Source organism: Eutrigla gurnardus (genome assembly GCF_963514095.1).
Source record: "Eutrigla gurnardus genome assembly, chromosome: 23".
Taxonomy (NCBI): Eukaryota; Metazoa; Chordata; class Actinopteri; order Perciformes; family Triglidae; genus Eutrigla; species Eutrigla gurnardus.
Genome location: NC_139934.1, coordinates 6,608,092 through 6,623,156, shown reverse-complemented (window position 1 = coordinate 6,623,156; position 15,065 = coordinate 6,608,092). Strand labels below are relative to the sequence as shown.

At 43.0% G+C, this 15,065-nt stretch overlaps 1 protein-coding gene across 1 annotated transcript in view; it reads right to left on the bottom strand.

Moving 5' to 3' along the window:
• Nucleotides 1-15,065, bottom strand: part of pcxb (pyruvate carboxylase b) — a 206,361-nt gene that overhangs the window by 174,539 nt on the left and 16,757 nt on the right. The window contains exons 7-9 of the mRNA XM_084002593.1: nucleotides 13,315-13,432; nucleotides 11,996-12,063; nucleotides 10,617-10,700 (exon numbers count right to left, since the gene is read on the bottom strand). Coding sequence (XP_083858719.1) covers nucleotides 10,617-10,700; nucleotides 11,996-12,063; nucleotides 13,315-13,432 — 270 coding nt within the window. The remainder of the gene's footprint in view (nucleotides 1-10,616; nucleotides 10,701-11,995; nucleotides 12,064-13,314; nucleotides 13,433-15,065) is intronic.

Genomic DNA, 15,065 nt, shown 5'->3' with positions numbered 1-15,065 from the left:
GACACTTTTCTTAAATCCCTCCTTTCACATCTCACTAACAGCTGCATTTAAAGGCTCTCTCCCCCCTCTCTCCCTCCCTCTCTCCTCCCTGATCTCACAGCCGTCTTTTCACCTCACCCTCCTACTCTCACACTCATCCCTCCTTCCAAATCTCTCTTAATATTTGGGCATTATTCCTCATTTTTGGGTAAGTCAGCTCAGCATGCCTCCCCTTTCAAACACTTTGCCCTATCTCTCCCCCTCTCTCTCCCTCTCTCTCCCTCCCTCCATCGCTCTCTCTCCCACCTCTCTCTCTCCCACCTCTCTCTCTCTCTCCCGTCTTCCTCTCTCCCGTCTCCCTCTCTCTCCCCTCTCTCTCTCCCTTCTCCCTCCTCTCTCTCCTCTCTCTCCCTTCTCCCTCCCCTCTCCCTCCTCTCTCCCCCCTCTCTCCCCTCTCTCTCTCCCTTCTCTCTCTCTCTCTCCCATCTCCCTCTCTCACCCGTCTCCCGTCTCCCTCTCTCTCTCCCTCCTCCCTCTCCCCCCTTTCTCTCTCCCGTCTCCCTCTCTCTCCCTCCCCTCTCTCGCTCTCTCACATCTCTCTCCCGTCTCCTTCTCTCTCTCCCTGTCCCTCTCTCTCTCCCCTCTCTCGCTCTCTTACCTCTCTCTCTCCCACCCTCTCTCTCCCTCTCTCCTCTCTCTCTCCCTCTCCCTCTCGTCTCCCTCTCCCTCTCCCCCCTCTCTCTCTCCCGTCTCCCTCTCTCTCCCGTCTCCCTCCCTCCCCTCTCTCACATCTCTCTCCCGTCTCCTCTCTCTCCCTGTCCCTCTCTCTCTCCCCTCTCTCTCGCTCTCTTACCTCTCTCTCTCCCCCACCCTCTCTCTCCCCTCTCTCTCGCTCTCATTCACCCTCCGCTCCGTCAGCAGTTAATGGAAGCATAATGAGGTTGTTGTCTATGAAATGATGAGAAGCGAGAGTGAACACAGCGGCCTAATGATCAAAGAGCAACGGTGAAACACACACACACACACACACACACACACACACACACACAGACACTCACACACACAGCTGGACAGGTGCCGATACACAAACAACAACAACAACAACACACACGGATTAATGGTTGCCACGTGTGCACTTAAATCTGTGGAGATACACGATTAGTGACTTGTGTGAAAACCAGGCCAAATGCTATTTTTCTTCCTATGCACTCGACGAGGCCTCCATCTCACCCCCTTCCCCTATCACACACCCCCACCCTCCTTTATCTCCCCCCCTCACCCCCAGGTTCACTCCCTCCTCCTCAATCCTGCCAAAAACGGTAATCGGGGTAGAAATAGGCTTTTTTTTTTTGCACTTCATAAGACTGCAGTTGTGTGCATGAGTCTCACCAAGGTTTGGATGCAAGTCTGAGCCGAGACAGCCACACTGCAGCATTTGACACAGCCGAAGGGAGACGGGAACATGGGAGGGAGGGAGGGAGGGAGCAATGATGAGAATGGCACGAGGAGGAGGCATGATTTGGTCTTTGAGGCTTTGAGGTTTATTACATGTGTGACGTTGAGTCGACCGTGTGCGTGCGTTATGTTGCATCACTTAAAGACATATCAGTGAAATGTATCCTGTATTTGCACAGCATGCACGTGTTTGTCTGCATTTGGGTCGATCGCTGGCTGTTCCTATAGGAGAGCACATGCTGTATATATGAGTCTATGCAGCATAGTTTCCTGAATACATGTTTATATTTGCATTCGTTTTGGTCCCATATACGAGTACGTTTGTTGGGTTTTTCTCTGGGTTTTTAATCCACGAACAGCTGGGCTATATAAGAGAATATCATGATATTGATTATTTTGTGCCTCTGGGATTGAATGAATCGTCTTCCGCTCTTTTACATCTTAAAAACAGGCTTCATTAAACAACTACTGGTTGCGTTTCATTACGATTGGCTCCGTGAAGGCGGAGACGCCCCAGGGGGATTGAAATCGACAGGAAACCAGTTGATATACTTCCATGAAGACGGTTATTTGCTGCGTTACAAGTTGTTCGTTATGTTTGAATATGCAAATGAGGCATCACCTGATCAAATATGTGCTATTTTACATACATTTCCAGGGCAGAAATATCAACGTTGCATATAGTTTCGGAGGAGAAGACGAAGAAGAAGACGACGAAGAAAAGAAGACGAAGAAGAAGAAGGAGATCTCGTTAAGGTCCTTAGTTGCTTGACCCGGATTGTTTGTGGTTGCTATGACAAGTGACAGCTACCGCCACCCCGATCGATTAACACCCATAAGATGAATTAAACAAACATCAACGGCCATCACCTGAAGGACCTTAACGAGGCGTTACACGTTACAATGTATTAATTAGAGGAATAAATATGTACATTCATGGGACGTTAGCTAGCATAAAGGCTGTATATTATATATATATATATATATATATATATATATATATATATATTGTCCACCTCTCTCTGCTTTTTTCCTGGCCCTAACACACCGTCGTAGGATAGAGTGGAGAGTCAGGCAAAAAGAAAGTTGACCGAAGTCTTATCCCCGGTGCATAATCAGGCAGCTACAAGAGAAGGGAGAAACTGCTGATGCCAGGAGCCTGTTAGTGCGTGCTTGTGTGTTTGTCCAATCCACGTTTCATTAAAACAGCTCTCGCTTTCTCATAGCAGGTAAAAAAAAAAAAAAAAAGGAGGAGTGAGAGGGGAGGAGGGGGGCATCTCCTATTCTTCTCCTCAACGCAAAACACACTTTCATTCACTCGGTGCTCACGCTTTGTGTGAGAACCGAGAGAAAGAACTGCTCGTTCACTCAAAACACACAAAAAAAATGTCCCGTCTTTTCCAATTTAATTTCCCCACAGGCAAATTGCCTTTCTTCCATCTCCCCTCATCAGAGAGATTCCACTTTTTACTGCGTGCAGCAGCACATTATGGCCGCAATCCTTCAGCCGCCGCCGAGAGGATTTCTTTGGGAAAATTCTGTTCCTCGTATCTTCTCTCGGGGTCCTCGGAGGGCAGAGCTGGCAGGAAGTGGGACAGTCGCACCGCAGCCGCTTAGATGTACTGTACGTCGTTAAAGGAACAAGGTAGTGAGTTTGCAGAATGAGGCCTGATGGGGGAATCAACACATTACATGCTTCTGTCTGTTGGGCGAACGCCATCTCTCGTTAATCCAATTAGAAATTAACTAAATGGACCGGACTTTAATGTCAAATCACGTGTCGCTGAGCTGGAATAACAGACCTGGGAATAAAAGTATTCAGTCAAATTAAGTTGTTCTAGCCTGCAAACACGCAAAGTGGAGGTTTGTGGTGGGCTTTTTGTGCAGCTATAAATACAAATTAATGAAAAACAACACTTCTATGATGCATTAATACTATTGTAACCCTCGTTTTTCTGCAGGAGTCACCGGTTGACTTAATTAGTGATCAACTTGTCTTGGTGGCTTGGGGATGTGATGACCTTTAAACACACTGTGCACCTATTAAACAATATATAAAACACCTACATGTGGTGTGGCAGGAAGCAGCTGGGATAAACAAGCTATCATCAGGGTTCCTACACCTTGTCCAAAGTCAAATTCAAGCACTTTTCAAGCATTTCAAGGTGCATGTTCATGCTTTCCCAGCACCTTACGTAACAACGTATCTGTGTACAATCCAATACTCAATTACAAATGAGATGTTATTGTCCTTTAAACAACCAACATGATGTTTGGAGACAGCTGTTAGGACAGCAAATGAGGGAAAACTAATTCTACTAACAGATCCACAGAAATAAAATCAACTATTTTCATCATCTGTTCATCATCAAAAGTCATTTTTCATGCAAAAAATGCTGTTTTCAGTCCCTCAAATATGGATCTCTCTGTGCTGAAACTCCACACTAACTTTCAAGTGTTTTCAAGGACTTCCAGCACCCGTAGGAAACCCTGTATCATGGCTAGCAGGCTAACAACGTGCAGCATCGCTCCTCGTCTATGAATATTAACAACCTGGAAACCAGACGAGCAAAACAAACAAAGCATTACCTTCCCTTTTCTAAAGCACTCTTGTTTGTTTGTTTGTGCAAATGCACACGCTTTACTACAAGTCATGTGACCCCTGATTGCCCTTTTCACTCACAGTGTTATTGTTCAGCCCAAATAATTTGTGCTTTTGTGCTGCAGCTGGTGCAGGTTTCGGTTGTTTAGTCGGAGGCGTGATGTTTTGATTGCTGGTTTTGTTTCCACCTGCATAAATCTACGTGTCTGTTATGTTATATTGCCTTTTTTTTTTGGTTTGTTTTTTGATTTTTCCCACTTCGCTCCGACACAATGAACATTAAGCACGATTGAAAAATAAAAGATGGACTTCTAAAGAGTACCATTATCCTGCGCTCTGTGCCGACCGCTGCCGTGGCCATATATTATTCATAAGCACGCACCTTTCCACTGTTCTTTAGTGTTATTGCTGCACGATGTGATGCAAACAGTGGCCGAGCTTGCTCGCTGCTCTCTCCCACCGTCTTCTCCTCCATCCTTCCACCTTTCCCTTGGCTCTAATTTCAGAAAGTGAAGTTGGCTTCGGTCCCCCCCCCCCCCTCCCTCCCTCCTCCTTCAGCTGGTGGAAACAATCAATACCTCCCCTCCCTCTTTTGTCTCTCTCCTCACTTCCTTTCGTCTCGGCCCCTGCATCCTCGCTTGGTTTCTCCCTTTCTTTTAAGTCTCGTTTCAGTTAGCTTCATTCCCCTCTGATGGGGCGTCCTCCATCTTTACCTCCCTTTCAAACAGATGGTCTCATATCGCCGGCTTTCCTTTCAAAAATGGGATTCTGTCCACACCCCCCCCCCCCCCCAAAAAAACTATCATAATTAGCAATAGGAGAAGCAAACTCATTTGATTCTCACACTCCAGGCTTCTGAGGATTCTGCAGGCACGAGGATTCATGCCACGGATGCTGAAAATAGCACCGATCCCATCACAAGTGCCAATGTCACCCTGACACGCATCCCAGATTACACACAGCACAGCAGCTTCGGCGTCCGACGGGGAATAATGCACACGCTCGGGTACTGATCAACGTATAAATCACAATAACACGCATCAGTTACTAGCTGGTCAGACGAATGTCATGGCCTCGTCACTGATAGGACGACTCTTTCCGAACTCTTTAAACGAAGACTAGGAAAAAAGAGAGAGCACATTTCTATTAGAATTGATTTAAGGCTCTTTTACTCCCGAACAAAAAGCTCTTTAATGATACAGCACCTTCTTTTTCTACTACTTATCAAACCAAATGAGGCTTCAGACCCTCAGATGCTGGTATTTAAAGTGTTCCTGAAGTAGCACACAAAAAGGAGTAGCTTTTAACTACAAGACTCGACCCTGGAAGTCTGCCCGGCAACATCAGATCCACACTTTAAAAACCAACCGAAGGCCTACTTATTCAGGCAGGCGTCTGGTGAGATGATATTATCATTTCTGGATCACGTTACATGATATCCACGTGTCATGGGGTCGCTTTAAGATTTGGGTAATGTGCTAATTTACTTATGATCCATTTACCTACTTTTATTGACCTTGTTTGTTCTATATTCATTTTATTTCACAGGAAATAGATCACGACTGAGGAGACGAAGAGGAAAGCAGCAAATCACAGATTTAGATACGAAAGAAGTCAAGATAAATGGCAAAGGACAGAGAAAAAAAAACATGAACCAGAAAATAAATAAGTAAATTAGAGAAAAGAAAACTGACTGATGCGTGAGCTCACTGGGAGAGAGAAAAAAAACACATTTTTCATCTAGCCCATTTTCCAAATGCTGGTTTTCCTGATGGAATATTAAAATATGTTTTCAGGGCAAAAAGGAAAAAAATGCTGCGAGTTCTGAAGGCGAAAATGGGAACACACACACACACACACGCGATGTTTATGAGCCTGTAAGTAGTAATAATGTTTACTGTTCACTGACCACCTCCAGGGAAAATGTGTCAATCCATGTGTGTGTGTGTGTGTGTGTGTGTGTGTGTCTCACCGTCACCAAGGTGATTGACAGCAGAACTAATACCATGTTTATCAGCCTTTGGTGGATTGACAGATGTGTGTTGTGAGCACAAATACAGCTTAAAGGACGACACGGAGCGAGACAGGCCTGAAACAGGACACACACTTAAAGGATGCACTTCCCTTATTTCTCTACAAAACACCTGAAAACGATCCAAATCATCTCACGCTGAGGTTTAAAATCTTCGTCAAGCCGTTCCCCTCCTCTCTCCAGCTCGCACTCAAAAACAAATAATCTGAATTTTCTGCCCTCTCGAAAAAGAAGCGTCTTTTTTTTTTATTCTGGCCCGGTTTCAAGTTCGTTAGTCACACTAACGAAAACCGAGGAGGTGAGGCAGCGTCACGTGTGGAGCAACCGAGTCTCCTCGCCCACACAAGTACCAGAATTTAAATTTCTAATTAAAGCCGCACAAAGTGTCTGACATTACCTCTCCCCGTCTTAAGGTTAAACCGATAAACATGCCACCAAACGACATTAAAGTCACCTATAAACCCGCCTACTGATCTCACATGCTTGAACACTAATAGTTAACGAGGTGTGTGTGTGTGTGTTGTTGTTGTTGCTCTAGTGTGTCTTTAAGCAGATTCCCGCCGTTAAAAAGAACAACATTCATTAGGAGCGGCTCAAAAAGCTTAAACTCCTACCTCGGCCAAATCCCAATAATCTTGATATAGAGGTTTGGAAATTGTGCAGAAACTTGCTGCCAAACTGCAACATAAAGACGTCTCCAAGAAACACTGGAAAGAGCCCAAAGTGTGGGTGAGACAGTGAAAACACGGGGAAAAAGGTTTAGTATATAAATATGGCCGACGGCAGGGCTGTACACTATATCTGGACATCGCAAGGAGATATATATAAATTTAGAAAAAGCCTTTTTCCACAGCAAAGAAACCTCAACCAACCCCAGAATCACAGACCTTCTGGCCCATTTCTTTAATCTGGACCCCAAAAAATAGTTTCTGCATAATCGGCTACCGAGCAAATCATCTAAATGCATTATGTTTGCTGGAATATTTAAAAAAGGAAAATCGAAAATTTTGATTTTACAGACAAAATCAGCATTTAAAGCAATTAACACTGAAAAGTTTCCCAAAAAAAGGGAAAAAACTGTCCGAATGAAAGATATAAGAATATAGTTTTATAGTACTGGTCACAGAACTATTGCTTTCATTAGTCAGTCAATATATAATTTATAACACTTTATGAAGTCAAACATTTGAGGGTAATGGATAGAGTGAACCCTGTGATGACAAAACCATCCTGGAAATACACAAACTGGCAAGAAACACTGATAGAAGATGAAGCCGTTGACCTCTGTGACTCTGCATTTGAATTCATTTTCCATAAAAGATTCATCCTTTTCTTCTGAAAACCATAAAACAAAATAATATCCTGCAGAAAACGAAATGCCAAGTAATCGGTGTGAATAAACAAGCCTTCTTTAGAACTATCCCCATCGCCTGCATAGTCAATCAGCATGAAATAGACCACTTTTCTCTTTTTATTGAACGAATCTTCGGGCACTAGATGCAACTTTGGTAAAAATGTGATAACATTCAACACAAACTTTGAAATGAGGCATCAGCTTTGGGTCGCTGAGGACTGAAACTGTTTGTTTCTGAGGTTATTTTATGTTTGTCTGCTTAGAGTCATTGTGCAGCATGTGTGGTTTGGGCACAGATGTTGCTTGCCTCGTAGACGCCATGTGTAATTTGTTGGTGGTTGAGAAAGAGAAAGGGGACCTCACTGTCAAACACAAACCACAGGGGGGCGACACACATATCAAAGAGGTATTAAAAAAAAATGAATTTATGAAACGTGGATTAGGAAGATCTCGAGATGCATCATTAATACAATTAATCGACGCCTGCTGATATATCGCATGTTGGTGGAATGAAATGTCAGCCTGAAGAAACAGAAAGACAACAAAGCGAGGCTGTGGCAGAGAGGCTCTCAGGGGGGGACGAAGCCACTTACAAACAAGTACACACAATCAGCTGTTCCAGTAAACAACACACACCCGGATGACAATATCTCTGATTTTCGTTCCCGCCGCCGCCGCCGCCTTGATATCCACTCGGAAAAAAAACCCTTTTTAACCAAAGGGCTGGAGTGACTTCCTGCAGCCGTCAGCGTTGCCAGGCAACTTTGTTCTCCGGGACATTGTGTGAGGAAATGGCACGGCCCGCAGCGAGTTCAAAGACTGCGGCGTCCCTCTGAAGGTCTCAGATGGAGGCCGATAATGGAGGACGGGGTGATGGGAACAGACGGCGAGATGGAGGGAGGGGGGGGGGGGGCAACAGTACAGAACCACCATTAAGACCAGATAAGAGTCTGGAAAATCAAATAGCAGGTGTGTGTGGGGGAGTGGGAGGCAAAAACAAGAGGGGACTTTTTTTTTGTATGTGCAAATAGACTTTATTGTCCTCCCCAAGGTGCACACACACACACACACACACACACACTCTAATAGCAGTTTAATGTCTGCAGCACCGTGCCATTACGTTCCAATGAGCTGCTGATTAAAATTAAGAGGCTCTAATTACACTGCGGATCGGACCGCACACACTAAAAAGAAAAAAAAAGGTGGCCGACCTCCGAGCGCAGCGCCGAAAGAGTCGGATGTCCTCACAAGGATAGCAAACCGCGTGGAAGCGGGGGGCCACTCGAGACGGCGACGCGGACCCGTTAATGTGCGCGTTTGTGAACGGAGAATAACGCGGCGGCACCGGCTCCATCATTTCCTATTCTATAAGGACCGGAGAACACATTAAAAATAGATGTGGGCTGGCTCTCGTACACACACACACACACACACAAACACACAAACACAAACACACAGGATGCGACACACACACGCATTAATAATACCCAACTAAGTACCAAAGTTCAGCCCGAGTGTTGCTTTGGGAGCAGGTTTCAATGCCTGCAGTGGGAGCCGGGTTCAGCAGGGTAAAATGCAATCACAACACATCGTAGGGAAACACAAGACAGGGGGGAGGAGGGGGAGGAGGGGGAGGAGGGGGAGGAGGAGGAGGGAGAGGAGTCTGGAACAAGAAAAATGGAGGGACAGGGTGGGAGAAAGCGAGACCCCTGGTGATAATTGGCAAATGCTGCAGGTTTGATCCCCCAGTGAGTGTTTTTATGTGTGTGTGTGTGTGTGTGTGTGTGTGTGTGTGTGTGTGTGTGTGTGTGTGTGTGTGTGTGTGTGAGTGTGTGTTTGCTTCTACATGTCTTTTTCTATACTAGTGAGGAGTGAGATTGCTGCTCTATAAACATAGTCATATTTAAAATATTAATACATCCTGCTCTCAGTGTATCGTTATATTAATATATTAAATGGAAAGTCATCAAAAAGTATCGATTAAATCCTTAATCTTTATATAATCGGCAAATTCCACCTTAAAATCGAAACTTTTAGACCTTCCTGTAACTTCAACACACACTTCTATTGTAATGCTGTAATCAATATGACTTCTCCTTACTCCTAATATAACTATAACATCATTCTGGATATCAATAGATCTGTTGCAGGTATTTTAATCATTCCCCCTGTATTCAAGCACTAAGATTAAAACAATTTGCCTTCATCTATCAGCCTCTAATAATCACCTCTATGATTATGTGTGCTCACGATAAATATTTTAACATTCGCCAACAACGAGCTTCCTTTCGTCTCTCCGCCGAAACAAACTGAAATATGTTCCCCAAACCGGCCAATTATGCCTAATTTGTCCACATCGTGGAGTAAACACTGAAATCAGACGACAAAACAGATTGTTGACTTAATCTGGAATTCAAGGTTTGCAGGAGGAAGATTCTCTCCTCCAGCAGCAGCAGCACAGACGGCACGTTGCCGCGGCGACGCTGGTGTGATGGAGCTGAAATGTGTCCTTGCGCCGAGTCGGCCGAGGCTCCTCTCAAGAATACTAAACGGGGCCGCACTGGTGTCCCGAAACGCCGTCGATTTTCAGGAACAAAATGAAGATACGCAGAGAAGAGAAGCCAAGACGAGAGCTAAACTTCAGGCAACACCAAAGCCAGACTGTGACACAAAACGTGTTTTTATACGGGTGAATATGAGGTTTCTTTACTTTTACGACTATCATCCTAAAATCGGTGTCGACAAAAGCCCAAAATAACATAAAACAGGAAGAAGGTGCATTCAAATTCTCCAGGAGAATCCAGTTTTGCAGATCAATTATAGATGGAAACATAAAAAAAAGAGTTTCTAAATACAACCCAAGGACTGAGCGCCAAAAAACAAAATGTTTTTAAAGTTTCAGTCAGATTTTTCCACAAATTGCCAACTTTTATTCCACAAATAGTCAAATCCAATTGGACGCCCGCCATAAAAACAGATATCCTGCTCTCTCAGCACACAGATATTTGTATGTTTAATGATTAAAACGTGATTAAGCAGAGGTTCTGTGGAAAAACTATGCTTTCTAATCATTCAGGAGCATTTCACCCAATGTAATAAAAAGGTCTAGTTAACCAGAACCTCGGGGAAAACCTGCACGACACAGAAATTAAAAAAAAAGGGAAATCACAAGAGCTTAAAGCACAAAAGCGTACCTGTTTGGCGAGGGTGACGGCGTCGGCGTGAAGGCGGTTTCTCAGACGAGGGTCCAGTTGGAAAGCCGGCGCAATCTCCACAACCTTCAAAAACAACAGGAATTTATTGGTTACGCCACGGGGGAAACTGTCCAAATAACAAACAAGCAAAAGAGGAAATAAAACACATTTCACCCCCGAGGATCAACAGCGGCTACAAACGCTGCACCTCCAACGACTTTACGAAACCATTTCCGACACTTAACGGCATCATCTGGGTAAAACGATCAATCACGACGTTTGGTCTGCTTTTAAATCCTTTCAGGCTCTAACAGCGTGGCTGGTTGACACCTCGCATTATTACATTATGATGCCATTTAAAGAGAGATGTAATGTTGACTAAAGGCTGTGCTACGCTGAACCTCATTCATGCAATGGATGCTACATTATTAGTAACTGCATTGCAGATAATGATCCATTATGTTCAGCTGCTCCGTCTGCTGTTTGGAGCTGGGCTGTGGGTGAACAAAACGTTTTAAAAAAAGAGCTGAAAGACAGTAAACTGGGGTGTAAATTGTAAATATAAAAGCATTAATTGGAGCCGCAGTTAGCTTCCTGCTAATAATTAGTTAATACCATCATTTGTTGTCACTTTCCCTGCAGCAGCCATCCGTTTGATGTACTAAGTGTCACTTTAGCTCCAGCAAAACAGATGGAGGGAGTCATTTGAAGTCTTTTTGGTTTGGCGTTGCCGCGGCGACGGGGTGGGTGGGTGGGGGCGGGGGCTTATCGGTTTCATTCCACCGCATCAAACGAGTCGATCGGAACAGCGACAGAAATAATTGAATCCAGTTCAAAAAACGACGTGATCCGTGTCTGATTTAAAAACCTAAATAAATAAATAAAAATCACAAGAACTCAATTTGGAGTTTTATCAAATCTTACCCCCCCCTCCCCCACCCCAAAAAACCCCTCTCCAAGTATGAATAGCACTTCCAAGACTAAGAGAAAAGCTAAAAATATCTGCGCCCCACCATCCCTAATCTATTTGAACAAGCAACTATTCTTGTTTCTGAGATTTCAAAAAGATTTTAGATTAAGGGCAGAGGCAGATTAAGTCTCGCGGAAATCAAAGAGCAGCCGCTCCGGCATGAACGGGAGACGCTAATATAATTATCATCTATAATTTGATTAAAAGGAAAAAAAAGGGAAGCAACTGATAAAAACACATGATTGAAATAGCTTTGAGGTGACAATATTTAATAAAACATTACACGTGTTAATTAACCACCTCTGATGAAAGCATTGTTATGTCACGATTTCAATTTTCTCTTCAGAATGTTTGTTTTTTTGACAAATAATAACATTTCTTTCATATAAAAAAAACGGGGGGGTTTCACCTTTTGGTGTCTGCGCTGGATGGAGCAGTCTCTCTCATAGAGGTGGACGACGTTACCGTATTTATCACCTGGGGGGAGACAAAGGCAGGAGTGAGGAAACGAGTGGTTGGATTCAATCAGAGGAGGAGAGAAAGAAACTAAATCTAAAGGGACATCAAGGCAAAGGTCATGTGACTTTGTTAGAAAGTCACATTTAAAGGGTCCGCCACTCTAACAGCCTGTTTAAATGTCTTCACAATTATTTATTTTTTTACTTAAAGTGCTTTAAGTTCAGCAAAAGATGGACTAGAGAAATGTGTGATAATGCAAAAAAAAAAATATGTGTTTATCAAAAATTATGTATTCAGGATTTAACAGAGAAAAAAGGATTCTAATGAAAACTCGAGATTTATTTTCATGAACAATTAAACACTCAATTTTCTCATTTGATTGATGCACTTTTTAATCTTTTTTTTTTTTTAAGTGAAACATTTTCCTCTATTTTCCTCCAACCAAAGAAATTAAAAATGATAGAAAAAAAACTATAATAAACTATCCTGAGTCTCGTTTTTGACTTATTTTATAACCGGCACTACATCCAAAGACTTCTTCTCTCCTCTATTATAGATTATCATAGCGCTACAATTTAACGCACTATCTAACATGCATCAAAATTGATATCCTATAGTGCAGCACAGATTGCGAGCAGTATCTTTTTACACTCATCTCACGCTGTATAACGTGCAAAAAAGAAAAAAAAACGCTGTTATCACACAGCGTATAAATGGCAAAAGGATGTTGAGAGAAAATTCATAAAAAAAGGCACGAGACGAAATGAGACAGCGGGAGGTCGAGGAATGGAAGGACAGAGAGGGCAAAAAAGAAAGGGAGAAGATTAAAGGGGAGCAAGTGGAAAACATTGGAATGAAAGGAGGAGCAAAGTGGAGAAAAAAGAGGCAGAAAATCAGAAAGCTGGCTTGTAAGCGGTAATACACAAATCCCTTAGATGCCCTAGAGATGGTAATTAATCACAGTGACCACACACACACACACACACACACACACACACACACAGTAATGTTCAAAGTGCAGAGACGCTTCCTGTAACGGTCAGGTTCAGGTCGACTACATCGAGTGGTAATAGAGTTCCATTGGCTATAATGAGATGAAATAATGGCTGGAGAATCCTCTGCAGGCCAATAAAGCTCATTCGCTCCCCATTGTTCATCCGTCTCCTGGATCGATTCACATATTTAAAAAGGAATTAAATAATAAAAAATTAAAATAAAAGGTACGCAGAGTTAAATGCAAAAACAAAAGGAAGTCGTAAACGCACTTACCGAGGATCTGCACTTCGATGTGCCGCGGCTTCTCAATGAACTTCTCCACGAACAAGGCTCCGTTCCCAAAAGCAGTCAGGGCTTCGGAGTAGGCCCGCTGGTAATTCTCCTCCAGTTCCTGACAAACACGGGGGAAAAAAACAGTTAGTGCTGCTGTTTGAGGAGCTTTTAATCGCTTTGATTGGAGTAGAACTTTGATCACGTTTTCTTGACATATTTCTTTTTCTTGACACGAATGTTTACACGCCGCCCTCAGGGAGCAGGATTCTACACGACATCTCCGGCCTTTTGGGAGGTCACGCCTGAGCATGCTGGAGGTCGTGACACAATCTGTTTTTGTCAGTCCAGGCAACAAAAAACAAAAAAGAAAAAAAACGAGTCACTAGCAGGCCTCTGGAGAGGATGCCGGCGAGTTTCTCACAGTGGAAGGGAAGCGTGAATTTCACACATTTGACACCAAACAACACAGCCTCAGCCCAGAGGATGAATACCAATAAGGAGGAGATGTATGCCATTATAGTCAATGCACTGTTATATATATTATTATAATATTAGCACTCGACCTGTATTCATAGATCTGGGATTCTAATAACCTTAACCTTGATTTGTGATAATGTGTTCTAATGTGCATAAGATGATACTTAAACCTCGTTTGCATAGTGCTGACCTAAAAGATCACAAACTACAGGAGTTGTATAATTCCTCAGCAAAGATCAGTGGGAGATATAAATTTGATGATAATGGATTCATTTTTTTTTTTTTTTTTGTGCTTTGAGATTTGGACGGAAAAAGATGAGCAATTTGGAAATGTCAGCTCGTGCTCTGGGAAACCGCGGCGGCCATTTATTGCCTTTTCCCCGACTATTTTATAGATGAAATGATTGATCAAGAGTATAACGGGCGGATTAATCATTAATGGAAATATTCTAAAAGATGACAAATCCGCTACACACACACACACACACACACACACACACCTGTCTTCGGATATTAAGTGTGTCCATAATCTGGAGTTTATGGTCAGAAAATAAACGTCCTGTAAGAGGAAATGGCCATTTGGTCAAAAAAAAAAAATTTATATGCAAGAAACTATTATATATATCTGATGGAATACATGAGAACTTGTTAAGTACAGTAAAAAAAAAAAAGAGAAAAAAAGATTTTGGTTGAGTTTAAAAGAAAACAATCCAATGATGAGGATATAATCATGGATAAGTGGGTGGGATTTAATAAGTATATACTTCTTCCCACTCCGTTTGGGACAAAAGTTATTCATGTATCTCTATGCTTTCAAGTTGTGTAATATTTTATTTTCTGTATTGATTTTTCACACATTTGAAATAAATATATATCCGAGTGTAGCTGTGTGTTTTCTTGTAACCGCCTGAAAGAGAAGGAGTTAGCAGAATCCCATGTGTCCTCATCGCTTCAGTCCGTCTGTCAGCTTTGGCCACTGGAGCTCTGAGACGTGCCGTTCTTTGCTCTCACATCACGTCAACCTCCGAAACAAAAAACCTTAATTCTTATCGGTAGACGTGCACATCTAATTCTGCAGACTTTTAATCCTGCATGCAGAGCGACCCGAGAGCTGGCCTTAATGGGATTTAAAAAAAAGGCAACCTATGCATTGCTGCACGCTCCCGACGGTGGAGAGAATCCTCTTTACAATTCCATCAGCTGGAGCCGCTGTGACTCGCTGAATGACTAGAAATGGCAACAACTAATTAATTAGTCTGTACAACTCAGAAAAA